At 44.1% G+C, this 10,171-nt stretch overlaps 1 protein-coding gene across 12 annotated transcripts in view; it reads right to left on the bottom strand.

Annotated features, from left to right (window-relative positions):
• SSBP3 (single stranded DNA binding protein 3) overlaps window positions 1–10,171 on the bottom strand; it is a 65,225-nt gene that overhangs the window by 54,065 nt on the left and 989 nt on the right. For all 12 annotated transcript variants that reach the window (XM_018564009.1, XM_018564006.1, XM_018564005.1 and 9 more), the window contains exons 2-4: window positions 1,987–2,059; window positions 1,630–1,691; window positions 696–780 (exon numbers count right to left, since the gene is read on the bottom strand). In XM_018564009.1, the coding sequence (XP_018419511.1) occupies window positions 696–780; window positions 1,630–1,691; window positions 1,987–2,059 (220 nt within the window). The remainder of the gene's footprint in view (window positions 1–695; window positions 781–1,629; window positions 1,692–1,986; window positions 2,060–10,171) is intronic.

Below are 10,171 nucleotides of genomic sequence, written 5' to 3' on the forward strand. Positions count from 1 at the left end.
CCAGGGTTGCCTACCCCTGCTGTAGCCAGTAGGCTCTATACAAAAAGCTGTTTCCAAGCCAGGCCATCTTTAAAGAGTTGAAACGCTACCAACCAAGTAAAACCAATCGGTTTACAACTCATGCTATCCGGCATCCATGTTAAAATAAGAAAGACTAATCAATTTACATTTCACCTATGTTTCATATGATGGGCTACAGACAGATTCAACCGTGTTTCCATGGTGCAGCTGTCAGGACTGCAGTACCTCATTGAATGATTCTCTGCTGTAAAACCTCCTTTACTAAAATGCTGATTTATAAAACTATGGCAAGGAAAGCATAAGATTTAGCTGTAGCACTATGTTTTTAAAAATCACTGCTAAAATTCCAATACCATCAATGCGTACAGATATTCAAGAAATTGGTGTGCCCGTTCACTCAGCCAGAGTGGCATGCAGGATAGCCCACGCCACAAACCAAGAATGGCCATGATGCATACCAAACAGAAAGCAATCCATTAACAGTATATGTTTTTTGCATAGGAAGGGCTTTATTTGCTGCGCTTGTGCCGGCGGTAGTTATGCTACGTGGTCGCTTTACACACACACACACACTGTGCTGATAATGGGAAAACGAATCTACAGCATTGCATCAAAACACATTCAAAGTCCCACTACCCAGCCTAACCACATGAAAGGGACCACATTGTACTCACATAGTCGTGGAAAGCTTTTGCTTCACTTGAATGTTCACAGGTATCTCTCCTTTCTGGAGCAGCACAGTATAAGTCCCAGAACACACTGCAACAGACAGAATGGATTATTAAAATGTCTAGATAATTACCGTTACATGTCAACTGCTAATCATATATAAATATTGCGATGCATGTCCGATGTTTATCTAATGACACTATTCTACATGCAGTGCATTGCAGAGTATAAGGATCCTTTCACATCAGTGACTTCCCCAAACAAGTTTGGAGGGACAGTAAAATGTGCAATATAAACAATAAGGGAATTGGAGACAGAACCTGGCGCACTGTGAAAGCTTACCAGGTACCACTGAGCGTCTTACGTGATACGTGGAGAGATTCAGGATTCACAACCAACACCCATTGTACAGAGTATTCTCATTCTAGTGTAAGATACCAACATTGGATACCAGAGAAGCATGCTGGATTTACCCAGTGTCTAGAAGAGTATCTTTGTGGTCTCCTCTAGTCATTTTGGGGAAGACCACATCCTGCTTAGAAGAGTTGGTGGGTTGTTTGCAGAACATGTACGAAGTAGGCAACAGTATGGCCAAGGATGGGTGGTAGCTACTTAGAGCGGTAGCATTTTGGCAATAGGTGACGGAGGGATGGTGGTAGTAACTGTTCAGACTGCAAACTGTGGTCTACAACTTTCCACTTGAATCAGAAAATGTTGCTTCTTAGGAGCACAGCAATGAACCTGGAAATCTATCCAACCTGTTCTGTTCTATGTTCTTCTAAACAGAAACTGCTTACGGAATTGGTAGATAAGGTTTTTGTTTTTTTTACCTTTAACCATTTTAGAAGAACACAAATGCAAATTAACCAAATTTGGAATATCTGTACATTTAAAAAAAACAAAAAAAAACCATATGGGACAGATGCAAGTATCACTCACCACCACCAAGAGTGCAAGAAGCCCGGCGGTTCCCCCAATGTGATATTCTTCTCCCACCTTATCTGTAAGACAAACGGGACAAAACCTTTTACAACGGTACTGATCAAGACAGACAACTATATTAGATCTAAAACAGTCATGAGTCATTGATCTTCTACAGCTTGTTACTTTTTTCATACTGGGCTTTATGAAACATCTTCAGCTTCCAAAGTGGATTATCTGATTGGAGGTACAAAAATGATAACCTACGAAAAGAAGAGCAAAGGAAGAGCCCGCTGACCAATTCAACTCTTCACTGTTAACCGACAACGATGCAATTCAAAAAGAAAAATAAAAAGCTCAAAGTCCAGCACTCACCTCAGACAGGAACGTCTGTGCAGATTTCTGGGCGCCAACATGTAGCAAGTATTCGTATACATAAAGAGCAAGCCTGCGAGACAAGAATGAGAAATATGTAAGTGTTTGCATTAAAAGCATGACAATTGCGCAAATATTAAAGCATATCCAAAATAATTGGAACTTAGCAATGTTCAGCTTTTCCTTAAAGGGGAAATCAATTTTTTAGAGAAACCCCATATTCTGCACCCCCCCATTTCCTCCATTGTTCACTCCTCAGAAGAAGACTAACAAAAGGTTCTCAATGTTAGGCATGTCCAGGTAGAAAGCATTGTTTACATCCTCCAGGATCCTGTTAAACAGATGTGTATGAGCTAGACCTAGCCATATAATGGCTTCCTCCAGCACACACGACTTGGATAGCAATGCTCCATGGCAGGTGCCACATGCATAGCAATTCTGTAACAGCCCGAGAATAGAAATTGTTCCTGCACCTCCTTGGCTGTGAGGACCTCCACTAGTCTACATCGACGGTCTGGACTACTGTATAGGAATTACAGAGGGAACTGCAGAAAACAGGGTTTCTGATAAAAGTGCATTCACCCTTTAAAACAATCAGCTCAACATAGAGAGAGATCTATATATCTATCTAGATAAGAATTAAGAAGAACAGGCAAACAGCTAAATAGTTAAAAGTCATATACAGAATATTTTTACTTGACAAAGGGTTTTTCAAGTAGTTCAGTTAGTATCATGCACCTCGGCAGAGACGGCGCAGACAGATGCGGACTACTACTGCACTGGCAGCAAATCTTGGTCAGGAAGATGCCTCCAGCCTGCTGATTGGACAGTGAAGGAACAGAACAGAGGAAAGTCATCAGTCTGCTCATGTCTGCCCACCCAACTGGCTCATTTAAACCCCAGAATTCTTTTATCTCTATTCTGGTGGTGGAACCTTGGCAATTGAGATCCCAGGTTTTCATACTTGCTTTTGTTGAATTATGTTATATTATGAAGGATGGCACAGAAAGTAGGGAATGAGAACTGGGAATAATGGCAAAGAAGTCTCACCGCTGCCTCAGAGGCAATTAATTACACCTAAAAGCAGATGTCACGCAACATGGGCATAGGAAGCCTATACCAAGACACATGGAGGCCGCCATTGCTGAACTTCTACAAAAGCCGATTTCCTGGCTTTCTCGGGGGTTTAATACTCTTAGTCACTGACCACAAAGATACAGCCAGAGATATCAGAATGAATAAGGAACTAAAACACGTATTAGTTCCCAATCACTGGCTCAGATCAAAGCCATTGGATCAATATGATCATCGGGCAACTACGAAGTTCAGAATTAAAACTTGTTTTTCTCGCACTACAGGTTCTTTTTAAGGAGTCACATTGTCCACTCAAGTCAAAGTGAGGGAAGCAGACACAGACACTAAGCCTCTGACCGCTTTATACTCACCTCTCCAGTGTCCCCCCTCCACTCCTTGTTAGATCTGAGTCACCACTAACATACCAGGTATTTGGAGCTCATAAAAGCAATGACCCAACCCTTTCTATCATGCCACTGGCCACTAGGTCCAAGCACAGCTCATTAGGAGGAGGTCATGTGCTCCCACATACTGGGAAGCACAAGCTATTTACAGGGCTGGCCACAGAAGAACCAGTGGCACAGAAGCACTGGACAGGCAAGTATAAAGTGATCAGGGGTGAGCTGAATGGGCAAGGTGATGGAGTCTCTTTAAATCGCTTCAAAGCAGAATGACTTTCTACATGGTTACAAAGTTAATTGCTAGAACATGATGGACAACCTTTTTTCGATCTACCCAACTCCTCCAGCTTTGATCCAGAGGAACGCAAACAGATCATCCTTGGAAGGCTAGGTTCAGACCTGAGCAATACCTGGGACTGTGCGATGGTGTGCTTGTGCACACAGCGATTGCAGTGCGGCCTTATTGATTTTAATGGGGTTACATCCGCTCGGCAAATCGCGAAAAACAAAAAGGTGCAAGTACCTTGTTTTGCGACACACCACACGCAGCTTTATTAGTGCCAATTGAACGGGAGGAATCGCGGCGGGAAAACGTGAGATTCCTAGAAAATAATGGCACCGCCAGTGCGAACGGCTGGTGGTTTTGAAGAGCCCTAATTCACGTGATGTGAATGCCAAACCACCTACAAGGCAATGTACAGCAATTCTTACCCAAAATGGAGCAATGCAACTCTGTGGTGGGAATGGACCTAAGTGAGGACTATGTATTTACCCATCACAGCAGTGCCTCCACCCCATAACACAAGATGTGTTGTCTCACATAGTAACTCCTTAAAGAAACTAGAGCTGCAGCTAACGATTATTTTCAAAATCGATTAGTTAGCCGATTATTAGGTTCGATTAATCGGTTAATCGGATAAACAATAAAATAAAGTTTAAAAAATTGCTCCAGTGATGGGAGTACGTATAAAATGTAGGTTACATAAGGGGTGAACAAACATGGAGCTCCGGAGCCAGTCTATCCAATTCAGGCGCCAGCAGGATTTTTTTGGAAGCCAGCTCCATAACTAGAGAAAACCTCAAAAGTTAGGTGCCAGCTGCTGTTTTAAGGAGCATTGGCGACCTGGCTCCTGGGATTTGACCAGCCTATTCTATAGCATTACCCATACCTCCTACCCCCAGTGCTACATAAAAAGGTTATATTAGAGGAGGGGAGGAGGAGCTGGGCCAGCAGTGGCAGTAATTAGAAACTCCTAGAAGAGGGCTGGCTATGACTTGCAAGGAGGAAGCACAATGTGCTAGTGACTGAAAAGTCACATTTGCCAACGAGTTCAAAAAGGTACACTGCAAGCGCAGAAACCATTTATGGAAAGTTTCCAAAATAAATTCAAACCATAAGGGCTAGTTCACACCGGCTCCAGTGCTTTCTGGCACGATTCGTGCCAGAGCGCACTGGATCGCATCCCGGCCGGCTCACTACATTCTGAGGCGGGAGGGGGCGTGACAGTGTATCGAGGTCAATGGCACCACAGCCATGCATGGCACATTAATGCCTGCGTTCCGGTCACACACAAAACAGTCCATGCAGCATTTTTTTCTGACCGCAGCGGAACGCAGGCATTGATGTGCCACGCGTTCCAGTGCGGGGCGACCGTGCCGGAACGCACTGGGGCTGGTGTGAACTAGCCCTAAAAAGGAAGAACAGAGTACAGTGTTTACCTTACAGACCCTCCTCCATGAAATGATGTATAATAAAGTACAGCCATGCTTAAAGCCTCACCCTAGTCTGCTCTCCTGATTCAGACTACAAACACCTCCTCCCCATATCGCCATACATAGGGAGAAGGTGTTTTGTAGTTCACATAAGATAGCTGGTTAAGCTAACATTATTTAAGATTTCAGTCCAGTGTACAGGAAGTGAATGTCTAACAGGTATATTTGGACTTGTGTTCTTGGGTTTAGATACGCTTTAGGCCAGGTTCACACCTGGGCAATCCGTGATCGTGCGACAATGGTGCGCGATACAGTGCGCAGTGCCATACAGTCATGGAGTCGCCCAACTCCGCCGATCGCGGTGCCATTATTTTTTTATTTTATAATGGTACCTTAGTCGCGCCGGGCGGATCACGCGGTTTCCTGCCACTGAACACGATCGCAGCTAAAACAGGTATGTTTTCTGTGATTTCGAATGTAACCCCATCGAAATCAATGGAGCCTCGCAGCAATCGCTGTGTGCAATTGAGCGTCCCGGGACGCGCGTTCTGTATCGCCCAGCCTTGACTTTCACAATCATCATCACAGCTCAAATTTACAGCTACTGACATGTAAGAGTTTGAGGATTATTTTGGCTGCCCCATTGATAGAAAACCTGACATGAAAAAATGGGAGCATCACACTGAGTATTACATTGGTGTACGAGTTCTGATCCAGTTCTGAAGAGCATTGTTCCCTGAATCTCTGGGCCTACGGTCTGGCCAGTCCCATGAACAGGCATCTATGCAAACGCTGCTCTCGTTTCCTCATGTGGCCCCCATGCTGACACAAAATGAGCCAAGAAATCACCTTGCAGTGTATGCCCAGCTTTGGATAAAGTCTGGAAGTATTAGAAACCCTGTTAGGTTTTTATTGCTCCGTTCGACTTTGTTTACCCTCACTTCCTGTCCTGCTGATATTTAGCAGACAGGAAGTGCGGGGAGCTTTGCAACAGCAACAAAGACAAAAATCTAAATTGTTTTCTTTAGCAGAGATGGGGAAGCCTAAAATGTCTGTAAGTTTGTATTCCAGTCTGTGCCCTTTGCAGATTTTTTTTCTCACTTCCTGTTTGGGCAAACCATTTTCAGTAGGACAGGAAGTGAGGGTAAATCTCTCCAACAGAGCCCTGGACAGCCCTAAAAACTTGGCAGGGGGTCTAGATGTTTCTTATTCTGTCCAAAACTATGAACAAAAAAGGTTTTACATAGATGTTAAACTACTTTTTAGGCCACATGCACCCCAGGGAGGTCCCCACCCCCCAACGTTCACTCACAAAAAGTGAACGCACACAAATGTTCAAGCATGAAAGACAAGATGGACGATTCAAAAAAAAAAAATGCATGATGAGAACAAACCTACATAAGAGGTTACTGTGTGAAAAAAAAAAAAACCACATCAGTAGCTTCAGATATATGTAAACCTCAACTTTCTGCAGAAACCTAGCCTGGCCCTGCCCCTTCTAACCCACATACCTCCCTATTGGTCATCTGATATGATTGATGGCTGCATTGACCAACAGGAATTCTCATGACAGGAGGGGGTGGGGCAAAGCTAGACTTTTACAGGAAAAGTCGAGATTTGCATACATAGGCACATGTCTATAGTTCTGAATAGACTGCTTATTCTGACATGCTGCTTCCTGGGCTCCTGCAGCTTCAATCAATAGGTTCAGTTTAAAGCTGAACTCCCGGCAGATATTAAAGTCAAAAGGTTTCTAAGCCATCTCAAATACTTACAATGGACGCTGCTCCTTGATGTTTTAAAAGTTTTTTTTCTTGGAGAATCAGCTGATCCCCTGAGCACTGGCTCCGATATCCTGTTTTAGGGTGGCTCCTTTACCTCACAGGGTCCTATGGAGCCACCCTTGTGTGTGCTAGCAAGTTGTGTGCGTCTCCACAAACATACAGACACAGCAAGGCAAGCCACTTCATTTTCCAAATTAGTAGATGGGCAGCTACTGGAGACTGCTCTGTCCCTTGTGATCTCGTACTGGACAGGAAGTTCAGGGAAGCTCAGCTGAGAGAGTCAGAGCCAGATGTTTGCAAAAACAAAAATACATTCCTGGGCAATTTTTTTTTCATCTGGATTCATTATAAAAAAAAAATTTTTTAGGAGTTCAATACTACTTTAAAGACACAAATGAATGCAGCTCCATATTCATTGATAACTGGAAGATGTACGAGTACCTAAATACGACTTGGTATGAGCCTCTGGCACTCCCTGTACAGCAGAGCTCAGACTAAGAGTGGGAGAAGCAGCACAAGGAACCAATCACTTGTGCTGCAGTGCAAGGAGCGTGCAGATAGGAGAGAGCATAGTGACAGATAAGCTTACCAGTCTGTCAGGTCACAGGGTGGGGGTGGAGTGGAAACCTGTAAGGATAACTGGTAGGGGGGAAAAAAGCAGGTCTCCTCCACGGTCAGCAAGAGATGTGCTGTGTGGCAGGACTGTGCAAGTTCCAGGAGCGGATGGACAGAAATACAGATCCATTGGCAAGTAAGAACAGCCCCTTTTTATGTATTTCATCGGTTTGCCTGGAGTTAAGCATTACAAGCGATTAGAATACAAAAGGAGTAAAAGTTTGACGTTAAATCTAAAACTAGAGCACACAGATTCTGTAGCAGTTGCCCATGGCAACCAATCAGGATCTCTCTTCAGTTTGCCCAGGTAAGATTTGAAAATGTATATGGAAGTATACAGTATATGGAAATTTGTGTAGGAACGCAATTTTTGTTGCGAGCTGTAGAAAGGAAGCAGGGGGAAGGGACGCTTGTGTTACTATGAAGCCGACAAGAGGGGGAAGCAGGAAAACCAAAATTAATTAAACAGGATATAGAAGAACGAGACAAAGAAGCGGAATGTCTGCCCCTCTCAGACAAAGGTGGTGGCGGCCATGTTACCAGGCAGAGCAGCCAATCAAACTGCAAGGTCCAAGTGACATCACTGCGACAAAGTATGTCAAAGGCAAACCAACGTCCACCTGTCACCTTCACAAATCGAGACCTTCAGTGATCTACAAATACTCGTCTTCTAGGTGTGAGTGGCTTCGTCTCGGCTCCGTGCTTCCTCTTATTTGCAGCTATTTACTTTTATTCTGCATGAAGTTGCCATCACCAAGGACGATGCACGCGGACCTTCTACAACACCTTGTTTCTGAGAACTATGCCCGAGTGCTGCAGAACATTGCCACCACATACTTTTAAATGTATTTGGGTTTTCTCATGCACTTTAGTGTAACAGCTCTTGACACAGGATGGGATATATAGATAAAGTGGGCAGAAATTGTTCAGAGGACATTGTTCATGAAAGGGCGGATTCAAACTCATTACACAGATATGGCTGTACAGAAGAACAGAATACTTGGTGCTCAGCGCCGCTCCTGTGCAGAGAACTGGTCACCCAAAACCTGCTGGGAAACAAGACACTTCACATGTGCTTTACTGTAAGGGTTTCACTATGTGACAGGTTCTCTTTAAATGAATACCCCGGGCAATCCATAGAATACGTAAAAAAAAAAAAAGCAGCCAAAAATACCATCATGTGTAAAAAGTGACCGTACACACTACCATTGACTACTTTTTAAACCAAGAACCATCCAAAGTACAAAACAGAGCTGGACATCCTCACGGAGCTCTTCTAAAGTGCTTATGTAAGACAAACAATTTTAGTATAGAATGGACACAGGACTTGTAGGCCAGTTAAAAAAAAAAAAACAAAAAAAAAACCCCAAAACCACCCAGGTAAGTAGAAACATTTCCCATAGTGGACCAATTCTTCTTGGTGACACTTCTCTAACGCCGGCTACAATCGGAAAGTAAATAGGATTGGCTGGTAATGGGAACACCAGAACTCTCCCCTTCCTTCAGTTTGGAACCTCAAAGCTTTGAAGGTGGAGAATAAATAGGAGGACACAACTGTGAGGAGACTCACGCTGTATGAGGTTATAGTTCCCGGTGGGAGGGTAGGAGTAGGAACACCACACGTCACACAGCACAGATGGAGCTCAACACGTCATGTCAAACGCCACACAGCCATATGTGATGTCCTTATCAAGGGAAGCAATAGACGCAGCACATCCAAGATCTGACACCAGAGGAGGGTTTATGGATCGGCAACGTGAGCGGCGAATGGTTGGAAGTGCAGTCACAGTAAACAAGATAAATCTCAGCTTAGAGTAGCAAATAATGCTGAAGACAGAAGAGCCTTAAGGAGGTATCTGCACTAATCAGGTGGACACCACATACTAGAGTTGGAGGACCAGTAGAGAGGTCATCAAAGATCATGGTGAGGACCTACAGTGAATAGTTGGGTAGGTTGAAAAGGTTGGAAGGAGTAAATCTGAGGTGGAGACATCAGAGGAGGTGACCCACCGCAGAAGACTAGACATGGCTGTGCAAGTAAAGAGAAGTGGGGTCATCAAACACGACGAGGGTGATCGGTCATGGCCGATAATGGACACCCTAGTATCACTATAGAGAAGAAACACTAGATATGAATTTTTGGGGTGAACTTTTATTGGGGATACTAGACATCACCCCCGTGTGTAAATGGTTGGAGAGGTCAATAGACGTTCCACGTGTGACGTGAATAACAGACATCAAAGATGGCCAGACATTTGACTGAAGGGGGTGGGATGGTTGAGAAGGAACACTAGACTTCCTATTATATTCCTACTATAGGACATGAGAAATTACAAGGAGGGTCAAGGACTAAAAGACCAGGGACCATGTAGGGGTGAATGAATTTGGGTTACTTAGAGGAACACCACACATTTACAAGCAATATATGGTAAAAGGGACAACACGTCTCTACAGGGGGTGCCGACTACAGGGGCACCAGAAAATTCAATGGAGGTATAAAGGACATTAGAACCTACCACCCGGGGGCATAGTTAGAGGAACATCAGCAACATCCACCTGGGTTGAAGAGTTGAAATGGACACCAGAAATCAGTGCCAG

This window comes from Nanorana parkeri, unplaced genomic scaffold (assembly GCF_000935625.1).
Source record: "Nanorana parkeri isolate BGI_ZX_2015 unplaced genomic scaffold, ASM93562v1 scaffold715, whole genome shotgun sequence".
NCBI lineage: Eukaryota > Metazoa > Chordata > Amphibia > Anura > Dicroglossidae > Nanorana > Nanorana parkeri.